Here is a 22,183-nt window from a genome sequence, read left to right as displayed (position 1 = left end):
GGTCCCAGCTCCGAATTGCTTTATTTTGATGTAATGAAATTCAAATTTATCTCAAGCGTGAGTCGACCAACCCCAAACGTACCAGTATAACAATAAAACATTAACCTACACGTTATGGTAAATGGTAGGAGTCAGCAATTTAAAACAAATATAATACTGGCAATAATACGCTAATATACTGAAGTAATATAACGATTAACCAATTTATTTTTGCATTAGGAGGCAATAATATTCAGGAGTGGCAATCACGCAGTGTATCGGGTGGGCGATAGACGAGTAAGCTGAACAACGTTGCGAACACTTTGGCCGTTGGAAAACTGACAAGTAAAACTGCTTTTTTTTTGGGGGGGGGGGGGCGTCTGAAAGACCATTTTTTCGGAGATTTCATTAGTATATAGCTTTGTTTACCGCAGTCAGGACAGAGCACAGAGTGGTACTCGACGTCAAAAAAATATTTCTTGAAAAGATATTGGAGCCTTGCGTACAAGTTGACACGGGTACCAGTATCTTTTGAATAAACGTATGACCATCACGCAACGAGCGATGTATTCCAACGTGTAGCAGTGTCAAAAAGACCTATTTAAAACAATTCATAGCTCCTAATAAATATGCAAAAGAAAACTAAGGGCTCATTCCCATTAAAGTATCGCTGTAAGGAGATGGATCCAACTCCGCGGGGACTCTCGCTGAATGCAATCAGTTAAACAGATTAACACGGCTCCTCTTTTTTCCCCAATTTACCCCTATAATCACCACCTTTTCTGTATTCTACTCTTCATCAGGAGCTGTTTAACTGATTGCAATCAGTGAGAGTCCTTGCTGAGTTGAATCGATCTACGTAGACCGATAGTTTCAAAGAGAATGAGCCCCAAGACCCGTGATACAGAAGGGCCCTAACTGGAAAGGAACACGCAAGTGATGTGGCGGTCTAGCTTTTATGTAATATACAAAAAACAAGAGCAAAAATATTTCTGCTTACAGCTCAGGTGTGTTTTGTGACCCCACTCACGGAAAGGAGAGAACGTTATATGGATTTCATTTGGAATAAGACAATTTGTTCCCTGTGATTGCAGACGTTCTTTTTTAATTGGCAAAGGTTGGTTTACACAGGTAGGTACATGTATGCTAGCAAAGAAGTTTTACACGAGCAGCTCTAAAACTGTACTTGACTACGTACCAAATGAACACTGATTTATTTAAGACACGCAAAGTCCGTTCAACCTTCATATTGCAAAAATTAATCATCATGGAAATTACGTCACTTTAAAATTTGGGCTTGAAACTAGCAACGCGCCAAGACGCTACTCTTTCCTAGAGGCCAGTACAGTACTGGCGCCATTTCAAATTCTTGCTCATAGTTGAAAAAAGTGCTTATATGCAGGTATATGTAATAAGCCAGCAACGTATCCGTGAAATATATCAATATATAGACAAATGGCAAGACCATGATGATATCATTAGCATATCCTGCCTATTTTGGATATAATATAACGAGCCTGTTGATAGCTCTAAATAAAGCATGTATTTCTACGTCATCAGAACTAATCGTAATTTCACTCTCTGTCTTTGTCGTGTTTACATGGGAATCGTCTGGCGATTCAACGTAAAATCAAGCGAGATTTCGCGGGGTTTGGAGGAGAATTGTGTCAGAAATAATGGCAGAATAGTAATGGCGGCGTGACAATGAACAAAAGTATTTATTAAGGATTTATTAACAGGTGGTCTTCTGTGTTTTCGCGTTTAAGAATGCTCTGTCGCATTACAGTCTATTGCAACACGAATTTACCAAATTTTACGTATCAATTTTACATAGCTTTCTAAGACCCCATTCCCACAGATTTTAGATCGATCTATCCCCGTGGGGAGTCTCACTAGATTACTGTCAGCTTAGCCGGCTTAAATGTCTGTCCCGCCTACTAAAAGCTGTAAGGGGGTAATTAACTGTCGTGCGCGCTCGGCTGACTGCAATTTAGCGTGAACCCTAAGGGAGTTAGGTCGATCCGTATGGATCGATCTAAATCTCTGGGAATGCACTCTAAGACGACACGGTTCCCCCAAGTTTATAGTCCCTTATAACATCACGTATTGCCGACAGCCTCGTTTTATGCAATCTAGTATGATTTCCATTTTGCATCGGGGTCTGTAGATGCTAATCGTTTCTTATTCCATGTCCTTTGTAAAACCATTTGAGGCCCCCCCCCTCCCCCCCGATATCATCTCCTCCTATTATCAAATAGATACCTCCACGTGCTGATACGTTAACAGATTTCATGGTTAATAAACACAACTGTTAATTCACCTCACCACCCGTCCACAAAATGTCATGTTCTGAATATTCAGTAGGCGAGATGATAACGGCGATAGGCCTAAACGATCTCCTCCTAAACTTTCGCGTTTTACGAAAAATTTTTCTAACAGAGCTCCTGCTTTCACTTACTTTTAAATGTTAAGTCAATTTTGTGGATCTTTGGTTGAAAATTGTTCTAAAAATTCCATTCGTACAACTGCACGGACAAGCGGAACTATAGGTCTTACGTGAGACATCATGCGCATGAATGGCTAATCTTGTACGTTACACACAGCGGGCATCTCGTGTAGTGAATATATTATGCATTTGCATTTATCATTTCGCATTGAAGCGTCACACTCCTGGAAGCGAAATACAGGGTCAAGCACCCTATTGTTCGAAGCATCGAGATTAAACTTACGTATAGATACTAACAGATCTACTCATATGGATTTTTAGGTGACACTGAAAAAGGTGGAATCACTGCACTGGTTACCAAGCTAAATGGTGGATACGCAACAGCTGAACTGTCCATATGGGTCGCCTGCTACTGAAAGTGACGTCAGTGAATAGCATGTTTAGAGCAGGACAGTAGAAGAGCATGGGGGAGACGACTTGTCACCTACACCATGGAGCAGCGGGTCTTTTTCTGTCGGTGTTGTCGGCTCTGGCACTGTCAGTGTCGGCACTTCTCGTCGGCAGTTACAAAGACGTCTCCGTCCTCGTGTTTTTGGCGTTCCGACACGTTGTAATTTTTGTTCTCGCTGCCCCCTCCTGGCTCTGTGTTGCTAAGCAACAAGATTCTGGACGGGAAAAAATTGATGAAGAGGTCGCCAGTGAAGATTCAAAGTTGCTATATCTTGAAAAAGTTGATTCCGAGACTCGAAATTCCAGCAGATATAATTATCAGGAATGGGAGAACGACGATTTTGACTTTAAAAGTGTGTTTAAGAGAGAAAACTCCGATATGAACAATACTGAGAGAGAGAATCAAATCCTTAAAAAGGGAAGGGCATCCCAAGAATTTTCCCAGGGGAATCTCGAGGAGGCAATCTCCGAGAAACAATTCAAAGAGTCTTTAGAAATTTCCGAGACTAAAGGGCCTGAGAAAGAGGCTTCAAAAGAGTCAAATGAAGCTGCGGTGGAAAGCTGTGACAGACCAAAATCAGACTCATGCATCGAAGCAGCTAAAGAGAAGGCATTGAATGACAAGGAGATTATTCCCCTGACGGGCATGAAGTCGATACAAGACTGTGTCTTCGTTGTTATACGGAGCTGCATGGGGTATTTGACGGCGTGGTGTGCGTTCTCTGCTTATAGATACCTGCCTCTAGGGGACGCAGCAGTGCTAGAGTATACCGCCCCGATTTACTCTGGGATTCTCGCCTGTGTTATACTGAAAGAACCGTATGGCGTTGTGGAAATTTGCTCTACGCTGGTTATGTTGGCAGGTAGGTCTTAGAGAAGGTGGGGGGGGGGGGGGGGGGGGGGGTGGAAAGGAAGGGGGTGCGATATGAAAGACACACCCGGACGTGCTTTTTCTCTACAAAGTAGCCTTGGTTTCTCACGGTTTTAAGAAGTAATGAAAAAAAATAACAACAACAATAACAACAACGGTAATAATAATAATGTTTATTTATTTATTTATTTATTTATTCATTTATTTATTTATATAAGGTCTATAATCCAAATAAGTTGAATACACTTTGCAATGTTAGATACAGTTTAACAAAATAGTATGTAAAATGAAAAAGTAGTGCTTTCCTCACATATAAATCATCAACAAACACGCAAGAGCCATAAAATCTCAGTTGTAAATTGTCTTCAATTTTACATCATAGTCCTCAATTTCCTTTTAAAAGAAGCTTACCTGCGTCATATACTCGGGTCTCTAGAAATACATGCCGCATATTTTATGCTGGGGTACATTTGTCTGTTACATATAACCGGTTTTATATGATGGAAAAACATATCATCGACCCAGTCAAGTTTCACTATTCTCACCAAGAGCCTTACTGGCTGATAACGACAACTGGCTGATAACAATCTTTTGAGTAACTGACTAAACTCAATAGTTGGAATTGACGATGAACATTAATTAAAGTGAGGGTTCAGCCAAACAAAGCCCTACGCTTATGTTATAGTTTAAACCTTAATTAGTTAACACCTTTAATTGAGAAGGCATAATGGAATTTGACTTATTAGAATTTTACATTCGGTGTACATTTGAACAAGGACCCATTGTAACCCAAATGGGGCACTGTTAGATAAGGCTTAATTCTTAAATACGTGACACACAGTTTTTTAGATGAATTCCTGACGTTGTTTTTTCATCCGTTCTCTTTCACTCTACAATATTGGTTAAATTGCAAAATTTAGGCAAATATAATGTGCCTTTTGCATTGCCGCCTTCTACAAAGACCACAAACATGTTTATCTCTGAACACGGGGTGCGCTAGTAACCTGTTACCAAATGTTGAAAGCACAGTGATTTTGCACAGTATTTTAGGGGGACCCTGATACCTGAAAGTATAAACATACATAGAAGGGTCGGCTTCCATATTCGACCGCGATTGGAGGATTTTACTGATGAATGGTTTCTGTGCGATGCGCACCCCTGCGTTAAGTTCGGGTAAACAAAGTTGGACTTGTGTTATGTCATTTGGAGTACTTTGTCCGACGCTTTATAAAGCTTTAATAATAATAGAGAAGTGCTACTAAGCAGCTTTAAAACTTCAGCCAAGCCAGGACTCGCTTCTATAGAGTATCGAAGACATAATTAAGAGCCGCTTCCATTTCTTCTCGTTTCATGGCAAATGGGAACTCATTGTTCTAATAAATTAATAACACAAACTTAGAAGGAGTTTAGGATGCTTTGCAACAAGACTTTTCCTAGCGAACCGCCCAGCCGTCATTTGGACTGCCGCTGGCATCACCTGACGGCCTATACATTCAAAGACGGCTGGACGGCATGCGATTTTTTTTAATGACGGCTTAGCTTGTGGAGGACGTCGTACGAAATTCTTTTAAAGCAATTTGACGTACCCAGCTTGTATGATGCGTCCCAGTTGAATGATACTACTTTGTATAAGCAGTCTATTGGGGTTCTGCGCCAGTTGCCATGTGCCCGAAAGCTACGAGTTTTACATCGCGCATTAGATGGACGCTAAGTATCATATTAACAAGCGGCAGCCTAATTTCAATGATAAATGGTAAAAAGTCTTCTTGTTGCATGCCAAATTTAACGTTCATGTACAGCAATCCATTGCCGAGAACGCTAGAACAAGTGTCAGTTTTCGTTTAAAATGGGGCCTAATAAGTAACTCCAAAATTTGGTAGTCAGTCAGTTCTTTACCAGTTTATGCCAGAAAGGCATTTTATATTAAATTCATGCGATTTACTGAACCATGGAATAGCAGTAAAGTACAATAAACAGTCTATTTAATTTCCTGGCGTTAATTCGTTTCAAAAACGGCTCCAGGAGCAATACAGTCCATTATAGCGCCATTAATACTGATATATATCTAAATTTCTATGCCTCAAGTTAATGTGCATAAAACGGGCCATTCCAGTCAGCATGAATAATGTGGAGAGCGTATGGACCTTAATTATGATATCAAACACAGGAGCGGATCCAGATATATTTTCTGAAAGTCTTCCAAAGTATCTTTGTTGATCCATCTTCAATTTTTGACCCTCTTCCGACAAAAAATTACATACTCGTCAATGCTAACTTGAAAATCTGATCGTCTTCCGGAAGACCCAGAAGATGGCTTTAATCCGCCCCCGAAACATTTCACGAAAACGAAATACTTCAACCTCAAACGTGTCGGTATATTATTTAGGCCATTTTGGTAAAAACGATCCATGTGTCAGTAAAAATTATATAAAATGCCTTTTTATTGGCCATAATAGAAGACATTTTTTCTTTTACTAAATTGTTCTCATTTTTATCAAGGATTGTATTTTTTTCTTTTGTAGGTATAGTGTTCATATCCAGGCCAAGCTTCCTCTGGGGAGAGTCAGACGCAGCTGATCCGATAGGTGTCACTCTGGCCATAGCAACCGCCGTGACGTCATCAATTAACATGCTTTTCGGGAGAAAACTGAAGCATGTAGATAGTCTTTTTATTATAGCATCTGTAGGTCTCTTCAGCGGTATTATTTCATGGATAGTTGTTTTGTCAACAGAGGGCGTGTCATTTCCGGTCACGTTGTTGGAGTGGTGTGCAGTCGTGCTGAATGGTGTCATGGCATTCACCGCCGCGATTTGCTGCCAGGTGGCGCTGAAGATCGAGAATGTCGTCATCGTAAGTTTAGGGCGCACTTCTGAGCCAATCTTCGTGTTCATCTGGCAGGTGACAATTCTTCATGTCATCCCAACATGGCCGTCAATAGTGGGATCTCTCTTGATTTTATCGTGCATTCTCGCGCTTAGTATAAAGAAATGTACGGGTGCTCAGGGAAACTGTGGTTTTGACAGCAGTCAGGACGCTGTATCAGACGATAAACAGGGGACTTCTTTTGAAGGCAGTAGGCCCATATTGAACAGCAAAGGAATTACGCTAAACTTAAAGTCTTTTAATTATTTGAAAGATTTAATTCTGTATCATCCTCAACCAAATGTGAACATAGCACAAAAGAGAAATAGGGTAGAAAACACGGCACTTTTAGATAAAAATTGAAATAATGATTAAAACTGATATGTCTTTTATTATTATTATTATCTTTTCAGTAGGTAGAATTTGTTGTATCATATTACAATGCTGGGTCAACTTTGCTGAATTTTTTTTTTTTTTTTTTTTTTTTTTTTTTTTTTGGGGGGGGGGGAGCCATGGGACAAAAATATATGAAAGTAATATATCCGTAAACGAGGACGCGTGCATAGGATTGTTTAAAATAAAGCCTGTGGTATGTATATAGTTTTATTTTGCAATAAATCCCATTAAAACCACTACTATGACCACATATACTGCATGTCCAAAAAGAAAAGAAGTAAACGCCCTTGAACCACCTACAGCCTTAGATTAGACCCAAGCATGTCAACGGCAGCTTCAACAGTTTTGTGCGTTTCCAAAGTATTTTCTTTCCATAAATTCCACTGTCAAATAACCCAGCATGGACAGCGCCAGGGTCCCCATCAAGATGTATAATTTTATAAACACACACAACTTAACGCTGAAGTTATAAGCCAATATGAACCCGATTGCTCTCCAGAGTCTGTAATTTGAGAAGGCCGCCTCTTGACTGTCATGGAAAAGAACTCCGTATAATACTGAAACGAGAGTAAAGAAGGACACATGAACTGGAGAGTGTCTTTTTAGCGCAAGCGTCTGTCAAGTGAAAAATGTAATGAAATTTCTTTTAAAGAAAACTAGAGTCATTTGAAATTGGAATAACTCTTTTCCTTTTTATTCCTGAGTAGTTTATCCTAAAAATTCCAAAAAAATATTGTGAAGAATATTTTGAGATGTCTTGCCTATTTTAATAGTTACGTTAAAGGTACCAAGCCCGATGAAATAACAACATCCATTGACAGAGGTAAGAACGAAATGCATTCTCAGTGATATTGGTTAGTATGTAAATGGACAATAACGGATCACAAAGGTGGAGGTTCAGCCCACCTGGCCCCCTCTTCCAAAACTTAAAAGAAGTGAACATAAAGGGTCCACTAAAATATTTCAAAAACTGCAAAACATCCAAAAGAACACCAATTTACTTTCTTTGTAATCCTTATACCGCCAATAAATGAAAAGCACACTACCGTTTATCTCTGTTGTCCAGATGGCTACGGCGGCACCCCATAGTCCCGCCAAAACATAAAGAATCAGCAATCCATCCGGTGTGGGTTGCCAGAACAGTAATGTGAAAAGCAACCCATAATGCAAAAGCATTGCTGAAATATAGCAACTACGACTGTGTTTTTGCTCTTAAGAGGCACGAAAATGAATTAGAGAGCATTCACATCGAGAAGAGCCGAGGTCTAGCAAGGCCGAGACCTAAATATGGCGGATCTACATGAAAGGAAAACCGCGTGATCCTTTAATTGTCTCGCCGCCTCTCACACGCCTCCCCACGCATCGTCCCTGCAGGGGCACACTAATTAAATCTCGGCTCAATTCAATCGGTCATGGGTCGACGCTTGGGGAGCCGTGTGAGAGGCGGAGAGACCATTAAAGGATTATGCGTTCTTCCTTTCATGAAGGTCCGCCATATTTAGGTCTCGGCCTTGCTAGACCTCGGTCCTTCTCGATGTGAATGCTCTCTTAAATCGCAGGTAAGTTTTTATGGTGTACATATTTTTTACTTTTGTTTCAAAACACATAGGCTTTTGTGATTGGTAACCATCAAGTGGCTTTAAATTTGTGGCTTGTAGCAAAATTCGATGTACGCACGCTGGACAAATTGTTCAAACCTCGTAAGGATTGTAGGCAAGCAAAAGATTATCACGACACTTTTAATAACGGCGACTGGGCGTTTAATAACGTTTGCAGTTCGCACTTACCTAATGTGAAGAAAACCGCCCGCCCCACTTGTTTCGCCAGTCGTCCAATCACAATTGAGATTAGAGAGGTGGTCACACCATACGTCATAGTGACGTACCCCACGTTCCAGAGTCCATAACTGCAGCTCACGAATGACTGGGGTTGTGTTCGAGCAAATAAAAAATAACAATTATAATGCTTTCCTAATAAAACTTTTGTGAACCGACCATCTATGACAGTTTCAAAGCTACTGATGTAAGTTACAAGAAAATTATAGAACTACATTAAAAAGGTTTTTGTTTGTAAAAAGGGTTAAAGGGAAATAAACGGTAAGCACAATTAAGGACTTTAGTTTCACCTGGTATATGCCACACCAAGACAATGACATGTACCGGAACAGTTAGATAACATACAACATGTTTTACAGTTACGTGGCACGAAATATACTGCCATGTGTTAAAGGGTTTGTATTTTGTAATTTTCAATGTTTATAAAGAAATTCAAACAAATTTTGCCACGAAATCCCGTATTGGTAAACTTACCTTTGTGAAATCGCTGAAGAAAAAACCTTCTTGCATGGAACAGTTCATGGTTATCGGTATCAGAAGCAACTGCTTGGGTTCCCGCATGTGGTTGAAAGTTGCAACAAATAGGGCACTAGAGAATCTCTTCTTCGGCTGGGATTTTGCTGATTTTTGACGATGAAGATCATCCAGGAATATGGCGACTGCTGCCACGGCGATCAAGCCACAGGCAAAGTATGTGCCGCACAATATCAGGAGCTGAAAACGACTTAGTCAGTTATTTCGCAAACAAAATAAACGAGCCGTTCAAGATAGAATAAAGGAACGAGGAAGCAATCAAATTGGATTTAAAAAAACAGAAGCTGAAGGAAACGGAGAGATAAGGGTTTATTTAATTCGATATAACCGCATCTTCACTAGAATAATCATTTTTAAAAGACTTTTCTGTAATTGAGAATCTTAATATATATATTTTTTTCCATCTTTAAATGCGATTGGCAATGTATTTATAGAAAAAGGCGATTAAACACTACCCTGAGTGTCAGGGCACTATAAAGCTAGCTTGCTCACTATACCTTTTCATGTGTTAGCTTTACAATACTGCGGATGTGGGCTATGTTTGAAATCAAGATCGAGCTGGCAATATAGAAATCTAGAACTTAGGGTACGTAACATACACCTCGCTCCATGCTATGACAATACATCAGCGACACCATACAGTTCAACAATCCTGCGCTAATGAGTCTCAGATTGAGTCCAGGATATCCCAGTGGTGATTGATATTACTAACAAAGAAACTTGCCAACAAAACAGGATGCATGTACTAACGATATCCCCTACCATGTCCACTGATTGATTTTTCACTCGATATTCACAGATTATGTATCTGGCTAATTATATAAATGTGTCCGATCTTCTACCTGTGGCTGGTGAAAAATGTGCCTATAATGTCTACAATATCTGCCTCCCTGGTAGAGAGTAGGCCTATACCAAAGTTGCAGTTCATTTACATATATGTAAATGATGATAGTAGCAGTTGAATAAAAAAAATTGCTATTTCTTAAGGAACTAAAATATTATCATGAAAACAATACGATGAAGTAGTTGTGATGAACATTAATAGGAACATTTTTTTTTATAGTTTCTGAAAATTACTAATTGGTTTTCCTTTAAAAGATTATTTAAGATGAGCCGTACATAACACAGACATTACAACGACAAGACCGAGAAAATAAAAAATAACAGAGTGAAAACAAAAAGATTGGTTTTCAAAATGGACGGGGGGGGGGGGGGGAAGTCGGTACGTGCGAACGGGGCTGAGAGAAAGGCATTACATGAATACTTAATACTGGAGAAACAGTCAGCACCAGTACATCAGTATTAGAGGGAAAGTCGGTTCGTGTATGTAGAAGCCCTTAAAAGTACCGATGGCTTTGTTTTCTTTAAAACAAATAAATAAATAAATGTACCTTCTCTTCCGATGGTTTATCCAATCCTGGATTTGAAAAATTTCCAATATTTTCGTCCCCTGTACAATAGGTGGCACCACATCTGCTAAAAACGTCATCAGGAATTTCAGTTTCGTTTTGAGACCTTTGGCTTAATACCAACGATGAAATAAGATTGCCCCAAACTGTGGCTGAAACGAACCACATTTTTCATTATAACAATATCAGAAAATAAAAGTACAGTAGCATGTCAACTTCAACATGGAAGCAAAGTGTTTACATTGAAATCCGAAAAACATATAGGCCTACATTTAATTCTATAGTCTATTGAACGAACATACTTCGCCTCGACAAACATGTATATTGGCTGACATTAAAACATTCAATGTAAAGCAATATGTTTTCGCACTGTGTACAAATATAGATATAATTCTCTGTGCTACTGATCACAATGATCCAAAATCTGAATATAGTACTGTGAGAAAAAATAGCGATTTTTTTCCCAATTTACCTGACAGTTCTTGTATGTTGATAGGGTTATTTATGGTGTCAATGGGCAGGCTGGGGTGTTAACTACTGCAATTCTTTTTTTGTCAGGACCAGGCATGGGTGTCGTTCAGTCTGGGACCTCTGGCGGACGAAGCTACTTACTGTGAGTGGTTTGTTTACAAAGAAGAGGGGTGCACTTATTCAACTACCGCCGGTAAGAAATGAATTAGAAACACTTAAAAAGTATATTTTTGTGCCATTGGGATTTGCATCAGTGTGTTTGCTGTCCATGGGGATGGGAAATGATTCACCAATTTATCTTCTTCATGCAGTTTTGCAGACATTTCTTAGTATGGCCAATGGGAAATTATTTGGTGGTTTCTTCCCTAATTTTATCTATTCTCTGACCACAGGGGTCGCTGCTAGTCAGTAACAAAATAACAAAAAGTATCTACTTAAATTCTGTAATATAAAAGGCTATACTACAGATACCCCTGTGATATCCCTGTAGCTGTGGACAGTCTGCTCTGACATCTTCCAAGGCCTAATTTGGACTTTTTCGCACCACGTGGATTTATAACCAAGTGCACTACCAAACAGTAAATGAGTGGATCAATAATTCACCACGTGCAATTTCCCCCTCGATGCCGTTTACCCTATTCCACGCCACCTTCTGACATTGCAATGAAATTATTTAAAAAAAAAGGAATGGATAGCCCCTGAACCATTAAAGATATAAAGGCAACTGTCCTTACAAGAGTTTACGATTCCAAAGAAAATACCAAAGAAGCGGTGGAGCAGGACGTCTTTATTCTTTCCGGTTATTTGGGCGTATTGTGTGGCTGTTTCGGTGATGTACATGCACTTTGCCGACCAGAGCAGCGCCCCTCCCATTCCTAATATGACAGAGGCAGGCGCCATGGTACCCCATACTGCGTAGAAGTTGGCTAGGGTGTAGGTGGTGTAGGACGCCATTGCCGCCGTTATGGTCCATTTACATCCTAGGAGGGAGATGATAGGAGACGCCAGGAAAAGACAAGAGATGATCATGGCGGAGTAGATGAACACAAGACCGTAGACTCCCAAACCTTGATCTTTATTCATACTGCTTTGTAATGATTCTAAACCATGGAATGCTGTAAAAACTAGCGTGAAGGTTATGCTCAAGACGAAGACGTTCTTCAGATGTCGACCTCTGCTGAAATTATAATCAACTTCTGGAACCCGACTGTCGTCTGCCACATTTCCCGATGCTAGCATTTTTGTGGTTGCAATGTCCAACTTCGTGGGGACTTGTAACCTTGAAGCCTTCGGTCCCTCGTCGACAGTCGTCATTCCTTTTTTCTCTCAATATTTCTAAAAGTTTTTATGCAAAATGACCCTCACAATGATCCATTGTAACTAGCCTATTAATAGCTATTCAGCGAGCTGGTTATGTAACTGAACATGTACACGTGTGCCAAGACAGAGACACCCGAAAAGTGAAATATTCTAAAGGCGCTTTAACATAAACGAAGACTAGTGCTGATCTGGGTTGTTTTATCTATACAGATAAACACTTGAATAGGGACCGTATAAGATAGGAACAAATCTCGCCGTAAAGGTCAAATTTCTCCGTGATTTTACGATATCCGCTTTGAGGTGGGATTAGAATTCTCTTCTCTGCCTTGAGGTGGGATTAGAATACATCCTCAACCAAATGTGAACTTAGCACAAAAGAGAGATAGGTTAGAAAACACGGCACTTTTAGATAAAAATTAAAACTGATACGACATATTTTACCCTGTTGTCATTTTATTTTCAGTAGGTAGAACTTGTTGTAGGTCATATAACATTGTTGGGTCCACATGGCTGAATTTTGTTTGTTTTGGGAGCCACGAGACAAAAATATATGAAAGAGGTAAATCAGTAAACGAGGACGTGTTCATACATGTATTTTGTTTTTTTTTCAAATAACGCCTGCGATATATATTCTTTTTTTTTTTTTGCAATAAACCCATAAAAGTTTCTACTATGACCACATATACTTCATGTCCAAAAAGAAAGGAAGTCGGATTAAACGCCGTGTTGAACTATCTAAAGTGTTAGATTAGAGCCAAGCATGTCTATAGCAGCTTCAACAGTTTTGCGCGTTTCCAAAGTATTTTCTTGGCATTTTCTTTGCATCAATTCCACTGTCAAATAGCCCAACATGGACAACGCCAGGGTCCCCATCAAGATATATAATTTCATAAACACACACAACTGGACGCTGAAGACATAAGCCAAAATGAATCCGAATGCATGCCAGAGTCTATAACATGAGAAGGCCGCTTCTTGACCGTCATGGAAAAGAACTCCGTATAATACTGAAACGAGAGTAAAGAACAACTCATAAACTTGACAGGGGCGTAACCAGGCATACGCATGGATGCACTGTGCGTACAATTTTTTGAGCCAACCATGATATTATTCTCCACAAATTCAGTGTATTTTTCACGGAATATAATCGTACCTGGGAATTTTCAAAATCTGTGCGTACAATTTTAAAAGGTCTGGTTACGCCCCTGCTTGAGAGTGCTTTTTAGCGCAAACGTCTGTCATGTAAAAAGGCAATGAATTCTTTTTTTAAAACATAAGGAGATCGACTGAAGTCAGTTGAATTTAAGATCACTTCTTTCCTATTTATTCCTGTTTATGTCTTGAATGAGCTAGGGAGTAAAGATAATTATCCCCTAATAGCTTTACTAGGTGTGACAGACATATAAGCCGGTTAAGTTGATAGCAATTTAGTGAGAATCCCCAGCGAGTAAGACCGATCCAGATGGATCAATCTAGGCATGGGAACCCAGTCTTACTCTGCCAGAGGATCCATAAGGACGCATTCAGAACATATGATTGTCAGATCTACCTGTACAAGGATCAAATATGGCGGACTCTACATGAAAGGAAGACCACCTAATCCCTTAACGGTCTCCCCGCCTCCACACGCGCCTTCTCTGCGGGGGCCTTGTAATTAAACCTCGAGGCCAAAATTTGATCCGAGTAGAGGCGGGGAGACCACTTAGAGATTGGGCGGCCTTGCTTTCATGTAGGGTCCGCCATATTTGATATGTGGACCAGGATATCCGAGGATCAACCCTCCTGAATACGACCAAAGTGAAAAACATGTTACCGTTTATCTCTGTTGTCCAGACGGCATCAGCGGCACCCCATAGTCCCGCCAAAACATAAAGAATCAGCAATCCATCCGGTGTGGGTTGCCAGAACAGAAATGTGAAAAGCAACCCATAATGCAAAAGCATTGCTGAAATATAAAAGCTATGATTGTATTTTTGCTCTCAAAAGGCACAAAATAAATAAATAAATAAATTGCAGGCGCTCGTGTTATGATGTACACATTTTAAACATCTGTTTCAAAACAGATCGACATTGGTGATAGGTAACCATCACATGGTTTAAAATTTGTGGTTTTAGCAAAAGTTCGATGTGCGCAACCTGATCAAATTGCTCAAACTCAATACGAATGGCAGACGATCAAGAGATTATTCCGACATTTTTAATAAGGCCACACTTTTTTAATTTTATGGATGACATCCTCTGGGGACCCCAAAGTCGGTGCGAGCGGGCGAAAAAAAAAAAAACAGTCCAAAAAAAAAAAAAAAACTGCTTAAGAAAAGTTATGTTTTCAGTACACAGCTGGAAACACTAATTTACCACAGAAACACGTATCAAACTAACAACATGTCTTTATCCATGCTCTCAAAATATTAAAGCATTGTGAATAGGGCATACTTCGTAGAAAGGTAAAAAGTCATGAATGTATATGCTGCATATTACCAAATCTATTTAAGGTTATTTCATGCATTCTGTTGGTATAGAAACCAATAAAACAAATATCAAATAAATAGCGTGTCTTTATTTGTACTCTCAGAAAATTAAAGCATTGTAAACACTTCACAGAATTGTTAAAAAAATTAAGCAAAGATAGGCCTATGCTTCCTACTACTAAGGTAATTTCGGTCGATGCCATTTTGTCTACTTCGACTCACACGCTAGCAGCCAACTATCGGGTGGCCTGTCCGACCTTCAGTCCACCAAATACCGCGACGCTCTTGTCGACCCTTTTTTCGCTCCAAAAAGAAACTGGTATGTGCTGCTTTGGACAGAATGTCACTGAAATTTTCCGGGCGATGATTGCTGGCCGCGGCCAGCCTTTCGTAAAATTGTAAAAGGGTGATATCTCCATGTCCAATATCAATGGCAAACCAATCCAAAACGACGGCCCCCGTTCTCTTTATGACTTTAATTGTCGTGTATTTTGAAATTAATGCTAGAGATGAAGTTGACGGCAAAACGGCCATATTTTCATGTGGTGATAATACGCATGCGCAGAAAGCTCATTTTCCACACTCGGAACTACTCGGATGTCTCCGCAGTCGACAATGACAGTATGGAGCTTGCGGAATTAGCAGAGAATTGCCGATTGCATTTTCCGGCAAATTCAATAACGATGTTTGCGACAACCGACTTCCTTTGGGGGGGGGGGGCGGTTTGGGGGGGGGGATTTTTTTTTTTTTTTTTTGGAGAACGGACGAAAATCGGTGCGCGCGCAGGATGTCATCCATAAAATTTAAAAAGTGTGGCCTAACGGCGACTGGGTGTTAAATAACGTTAGCAGTTCGCACTTACCTATTGTGAAAAAAAAAGGCCGCCTCACCCGTTTCGCCAGTCGTCCAATCACAATTGAGTTAAGAGAGCTGGTCACACCATACGTCATCATGACGTACCCCACGTTCCAGATTCCATAAGTGCAGCTCACGAATGCCTGGTGTGGTGTTTGAGTAAATAATAATAATAATGATAATGCTATTCAAATGAAAAATTAGTGAACCGACAATTTTTAGCAGCTTCAAAGCAAGTGAGCACAAATAAGGAACATTTGGTCCACCAGGTAAATGCCACACCAAGACATGACATTTACCCGAACATTTAAATAACATACAGCACGGTTTACATGTAATACAAGACACATACTGCCAGGGGTTAAAAGGTTTTTTATTTTGTAATTTTCAATGTTCATAATTAAATTCAAACAAAAAAAAAAAAAAAATTGCCACGAAAACCTGTATTGGTTAGCTTACCTTTGTGAAATCGCTGGAGAAAAACCCCATTTGCATGGAACAGTAAACGGTTATCGGTATCAGTAGCAACTGCTTGGGTTTCCGCATGTGCTTGAAAGTTGCAACAAAAAGGGCACTAGAGAATCTCTTCTTCGGCTGGGATTTTGCAGATTTGTGGCGATGTATATCATCTAGGAAAATGGCGACCGCTCCAACGGCCATCAAGCCACAGGCAAGGTATGTGCCGCACAATATCTGGAGCTGAAAACAACTAAGTCATAATTTCGCCAACAAAATAAAAGAGCCGTTCAAGATAGAATAATGGAATAAGGAAGCAATCAAAAATAGAATGAAAAAAAAAACAGAAATTGAAGGAAATAATTATAAAATGGCTTATGATTTAATTCGATAATACCTCCTCTTCACTAAAAGAATAATTTTAATATTTTTCTGCAATGAAGAATCCTTTAAATATATATCTTTTCTAGATTTATCTCCAGATTTGATATTTTTGACCATAGTATCTCACAGTAGAAGACTGGATATCTTTATCACTCAATGACGTATTTTTTGATGAATAAAGCCCAAAAAATTTTAATCTGCACTCAAAAATAACAATTATTCCATATCTAGTATTTTAATACTAATATTCATATCCAGAATTTAAACTCTGTATATGCGACTGGCAATGTATTTATAGCAAAAGGCGTGGGTTACAGTCTGGGATCCCGTGATTAAACACGCACCATACCATGGGACCATTCCCAGTCCCTATCGTACTATAACTTTGGATCGATCTATCTCCAAGGGGATTCTTGCTTAATTGCTATCAACTTAAGCTGCGTAGGTGTCCGCCACGCCTACTGAAGGTGCTAAGGGGTAAAAAATTATCCTTTAGTAGCTTCAGTCGGCGTGCCAGGCATCCAAGCCGCTAAAGCTGAAAGCAATTTAGCGAGGAACCCCTTGGAGATGGATCGATCCTGTAAAATCTATCCAGGCTTGGGAACCCAGTCTGTGGCACAAGCGACACCATACAGTTCAATAATCCTGCGCTAATGAGTGTCAGGATGTTCCAGTGGTAATTGGTATCATTAACAGCGAAACTTGCAAGCAAAACAGGATGCATGTACTAACGATACCCCCTATAAGGTCCACTGATTGATTTTTCACTAGATATTCATAGATAACAGGGGTGGATGCAGGATTATTTGAAGGGGAGTCCGCGGATGCAAAGCTGACCCTCTAGCCCTGGCGTGGGGTTCCGGGTCCGCTGAATGGCTCCCGAAAAAAATTGGAATTTTAGAGGGCGAACGGTGCCATTTGGTGCGGTTTAAAACTATGATTATGCTAGTCAAAATTCGAATTTTAAGAGGGGACCATTAGTGTGATTTTTTTCAGAATCGAATTGGGGGGCGGGGGCGGAGTCAGGACCCCCCCCCCCTAAATCCGCCACTAGATAATGTCACTGGCTAAATATGGTCAAGCGTCTACCAGGGACTGGTGGAAAATGTGCCAATAATATCTGCCGCCCAGGTAGAAGATATACCAACGTTTCCGTTCATTTATGTAAATGATGTCAGAAAATATGTTAGTTCAGGAAGTAAAATATTATCATGAAAACAATACGATGAAGAAGTTGTAGTCAACATCTTTAAGGAACTTGTTTTAATTTCTGAAAATTACTGATTAATTTTCCTTTTAAAGGTTATTTAAGATGAGCCTACTAATGATTAAATAATATACTTATTTAAGACTCAAAGGCATGATAAAACATTTTTGGATAACAAATTTACAACCACTGCTAGAAAGTTACAAATAACAAGGACATTAAAACGCTAAAGCCGAGGAAATAAAAGAATAAGATAATGAAAACAAAAAGATGGCTTTTGAAAATGGGCAGGGGGGAAGTAGGTACATGTGAACGGGGCTGAGTGAAAGTCAGAACATGAATACTCAATATTAGAGAGAAAGTCAGAACATGAATACTCAATATTGGAGAGAAAGTCCGTACATGAATACTCAATATTGAAGAAAAAGTCAGTACATGAATACTCAATACTGGAGAAAAAGTCGGCACATGTGAATCAATATTAGACAGAAAGTCGGTTCGTGTAAAAAAAACTTCAATGGCTTTGTTTTGTTTTATATAAATAAATAAATAAATAAATAAATAAATAAGTGTACCTTCTCTTCCGATGGTTTATCCAATCCTGAATTCGTAACATTTCCAAGATTTTCGTCTCCCGTGCAATAGGTGGCGCCACATCTGCCAAAAACTTCATCAGAAATTTCAGTTTCGTTTTGAGGCATTTGGCTTAATACCAAAGATGAAATAAGATTACCCCAAACTCTACCTGAAACGAACCACTCTTTTCATTGAAAAAAGAAGCACTTATATAACAGTATATTTTTTGTGCCATTGGGGGTAGAAAATTATTCACCAAATTATTTTGTTCATGCAGTTTTGCAGACATTTCTTAGTATGGCCGTCAATGGAAAATTATTTGGTGGTTTCTGCCCTTATTTTTTCTATTCTAGATCTCTGACAACAGGGGTAGATGCTAGTCGGTAACAAAATTGCAAAAAAGTATCTACTTCAATTCTGTCAAATGCTATACTACAGATGCCCCTGTGATATCCCTTCATCTATCAGGCCATTCAGAACAAGTTGATCCGCGGACTAAATATAACCGAGTCACTTAAAAGCAGTACCAACTAATCCCCTGATGGATTCCCCACCTCCACACGTGTCGTCGCTGCAGGGACCTTGCAATTAAACCTAGGAGCTGAGATTTAACCCTTTTAAGAGCGCGTGTGGAGGCGGGGAGAGCATCAGAAGATTAAGCGGCGTTGCTATGAAGTTCAGTCGGCCATATTTAGTCGGCGGATCAGTTAGGCCGCCATGGCTCTACAAAGCTACGACCTACATATGGCGGACGTACATGAAAGGAAAACCGCCTAATCTTTTAATAGTCTCTCCGCCTCTCGCATGCCTCCCCATGCGTCGTCCCTGCGGGGGTACTGTCATTAAATCTCGGCTCCATTGGGACGCCACATGGAGAGGCGTGTGAGAGGCGGAGAGACTATTAAAAGATTAGGCGGTTTTCCTTTCATGTACGTCCGCCATATTAAGGTCGTGGCTTTGTAGAGTCATGGTTCAACTCGATGTGAATGCAGCCTAATTAGTCCGTTTACCATCTGTTCTGAATGGCTTCTATTGGACAGTCTGCTCTGACATCTTCCAAGACAAGCTTGGACTTTTCCGCACCACGTTGATTTATAATCAAGTGAAACACTAAACGGTAAAGGAATACTTCAATAATTTACCACATGCATTTTTCCTCAATGCCTGATAACTTAATTATTTTATTTTCACGCCAACTTCTGGCATTGCAATGAAAGAAATTGAAATAGACCCCATTTCCAGAGATTAGATCGATCTACTTTAGATCGACCTAACTCCCTGGGGATTCACGCTAAAAAGCTGTCAGCCGAGCGGGCACGAAAGTTAATTACCCCTTAACAGCTTGTAGTAGGCGGGATGGACGTTTAAGCCGATTATCTAACAGTAATCTAGTGAGACTCCCCGCGGGGACAGATCGATCTAAAAGCTCTGGGAATACGCCCATAGATGAATGGATAGCTCCCGAAATGTTAAAGATATATAAACAGGCCCGTAGCCAGGGGGGTTCGGGGGGTTCGAAAGAACCGCCCTTTTTGCTGGGAAAAGGTCCACTTTGGATAAAATTTGATTTAGGTACATGAAGGTTTTATGGTAAAAGGTCCACTTTTTCAGATAACGAACCCCCCATTTGAAATTGCTGGCTACGGGCCTGATAAATGTACTTACATGTGTGTACGATTCCAAAGAAAATACCAAAGAAGCCGGGGAGTAAGACGTCTTTATTCTTCCCGGTTATTTGGGCGTATTGTGTGGCTGTTTCGGTGATGTACATGGAGTTTGCCGACCAGAGCAGTGTCCCTCCCAGTCCTAATATGACAGAGGCAGGGGCCATTGTACCCCACACTGCGTAAAAGTTGGCTAGGGTATACGTCGTGTATGTCGCCATGGCAGCTGTTATGGTCCATTTGCATCCTAGAAGGGAGATGACAGGGGGCGCCAGGAAAAGACAAGAGATGATCATGGTGGAGTAGATGAACACAAGGCCGTAGACTCCAAGACCTTGGTCTTTATTTATACTGCTTTGTAATGATTCTAAACCACTGAATGCTGTGAAAACTAGCGTGAAGGCCAGACTCGAGACCAAGACGTTCTTTAGATGTCGACCTTTGCTGAAATTATATTCAACTTCTGGAACGCGACTGTCGTCTGCTACATTTCCCGATGCTAGCATTTTTGTGGTTGCTGTATCCAAATTCGTAGGCACTTGTAACCCGGAAGTCTTCGGTACCTTGTCGTCAGTCGCCATTCTTTTTGTATTCTCTCAATATAAGTTGTTTATGCAAAAAGCCCCACACAATGGTCCATTTGCTACTCGCCTGTTAAAAGCTACCCAGCTACTGAGCAAGCTAGCTGTGTTATTGGACATGTAAATGTATGCCAAGTCACAGTCATCGTGATGTGAAATATTTAAAGGCGCTTTACCATAAACAAAGCAATCGCTAAGACTTGTGCTGATATGGGTTATCTTATCTACACAGATAAACACTAGAATTAAAATTTCCCTTTCTCTTGGTTATTTTATTGACAACCCATGTGACCTTTCAACCATTGCTGTTGTTCTTCTTAAACATTTTGCAGTTACTTTCTCCATGATGGCACCAGCATCGATGACGCAGAAAAGGGGAAAACAAGCCGATTTTCGAACTCAACCTGTATTTTCATAACATTAATCACTCCTGTGATTCAAGATAATGGGCATATTGGTTTTCCTTGAAATGTGTTAGTGTTATCAGTGTTGCATACATGCTAAAAAAAAGGGGGAAAACAGCATTAAATTACTTTTGAAAAAATTGGCTGATTTTCGAACTGTATTTTATGGATAAACATCAGTTCCATAAGATTGCAGACAAAAGATAAAACCGTTTTCCACTTATCGTGTCATCACTGAAAGTGCATGGCGTCGGCAGACGGCTACGGTGATGACAGAGGCAGATGACAGCTAATTGTACAGGCACATCTGTGTCTGTATATAAAAAAGCAGTGTACTATACATAATTATCGAGGGACATAAAAAGCAATGTACTATATATATACAGAGACCAGGAGCGAGCACTCTTCACTGTCCAGACATTGTGGCACCGATCACTGTTTCTCCCAAGCACAAGCATTTCTGAGTTGACCTAGTTTTTAACACTTCAGAGTATGTGGTAGTCTGCCTGCGGGTGGTAAGTTCAGTTCATGGTGAAAATTAGGTCAAAGGTCAATTTCAAGGTCACAGTAAGATTGCCATTATATGACTTTCTATTCAAGTTCAATAGTAACTATGGTTGTATCTCTGCTAATTTTAGAGTATTTCACATTTTTTAAAATGTCACCACTGAATTAAAATTTCACCACTGAATATTGCGCCATGGTACTTTTTGATATAGCCCAACTCCTAAATTATATCGAAAACAAAAAAGCGGATACCACTTCCAGTATTGTGTTTGACAAGCTTTACAGAATGCAAAAATCAAGAGGTCTCTAGTATATACGGTTTCAGAATTAGAGAGAGTTTTCAGTTTCGGTATATTATGACTGCTTCTACCGTGACAATGCACCGATTGACCCCAAACTCCCGAAGATGAAAGCATTCCCTAATTGTAACCCCACAATGTAATCTGAGAGCTTACTGTGTATTTTCTGAAAATTGGCACAAACAAATATATTTTTTGCAAAAATTCC

At 39.9% G+C, this 22,183-nt stretch overlaps 3 protein-coding genes across 6 annotated transcripts; 1 reads left to right on the top strand and 2 right to left on the bottom strand.

Moving 5' to 3' along the window:
• Positions 1 to 934: 934 nt before the first annotated feature.
• Positions 935 to 7,001, top strand: LOC106163790 (uncharacterized). 2 transcript variants are annotated; one of them, XM_013541472.2, is made up of 3 exons: positions 935 to 1,110; positions 2,747 to 3,738; positions 6,269 to 7,001. In XM_013541472.2, the coding sequence occupies exons 2-3, from the start codon at positions 2,889 to 2,891 to the stop codon at positions 6,970 to 6,972; spliced, it is 1,554 nt and encodes a 517-aa protein (XP_013396926.2). In that variant the 5' UTR covers positions 935 to 1,110; positions 2,747 to 2,888; the 3' UTR covers positions 6,973 to 7,001. The 2 variants fall into 2 exon arrangements, with proteins under 2 accessions (XP_013396926.2, XP_086867512.1); XM_087011386.1 differs by lacking the exon at positions 935 to 1,110 and having other exon boundaries at positions 2,367 to 3,738.
• A 113-nt stretch (positions 7,002 to 7,114) lies between these two features.
• LOC106150771 (N-acetylglucosamine transporter UNC93A) lies at positions 7,115 to 12,983 on the bottom strand. Of its 2 annotated transcripts, XM_013523754.2 has the most exons (6): positions 11,989 to 12,983; positions 10,766 to 10,935; positions 9,315 to 9,554; positions 8,793 to 8,928; positions 8,052 to 8,183; positions 7,115 to 7,562 (listed from the first exon to the last, which is right to left on the bottom strand). In XM_013523754.2, exons 1-6 carry the CDS (start codon positions 12,566 to 12,568, stop codon positions 7,342 to 7,344), a joined length of 1,479 nt encoding a protein of 492 aa, XP_013379208.2. In that variant the 5' UTR covers positions 12,569 to 12,983; the 3' UTR covers positions 7,115 to 7,341. The 2 variants fall into 2 exon arrangements, with proteins under 2 accessions (XP_013379208.2, XP_086867513.1); XM_087011387.1 differs by lacking the exon at positions 8,052 to 8,183 and having other exon boundaries at positions 11,989 to 12,885.
• A 26-nt stretch (positions 12,984 to 13,009) lies between these two features.
• Positions 13,010 to 20,888, bottom strand: LOC106150770 (N-acetylglucosamine transporter UNC93A-like). Of its 2 annotated transcripts, none has more exons than XM_013523753.2 (6): positions 20,186 to 20,887; positions 18,520 to 18,689; positions 16,357 to 16,596; positions 15,905 to 16,040; positions 14,388 to 14,519; positions 13,010 to 13,581 (listed from the first exon to the last, which is right to left on the bottom strand). In XM_013523753.2, the coding sequence occupies exons 1-6, from the start codon at positions 20,763 to 20,765 to the stop codon at positions 13,310 to 13,312; spliced, it is 1,530 nt and encodes a 509-aa protein (XP_013379207.2). In that variant the 5' UTR covers positions 20,766 to 20,887; the 3' UTR covers positions 13,010 to 13,309. The 2 variants fall into 2 exon arrangements, 1 of the variants encoding a protein (XP_013379207.2); XR_015333950.1 differs by having other exon boundaries at positions 13,410 to 13,581; positions 15,933 to 16,040; positions 20,186 to 20,888.
• Between the last annotated feature and the right edge of the window lie 1,295 nt (positions 20,889 to 22,183).

Source organism: Lingula anatina, chromosome 4, assembly GCF_051362555.1.
Source record: "Lingula anatina isolate TDL-2025a chromosome 4, LinAna3.0, whole genome shotgun sequence".
Taxonomy (NCBI): Eukaryota; Metazoa; Brachiopoda; class Lingulata; order Lingulida; family Lingulidae; genus Lingula; species Lingula anatina.
The sequence above is the reverse complement of the archived record's forward strand: the minus strand, read 5'-3'. Positions and strand labels throughout refer to the sequence as shown.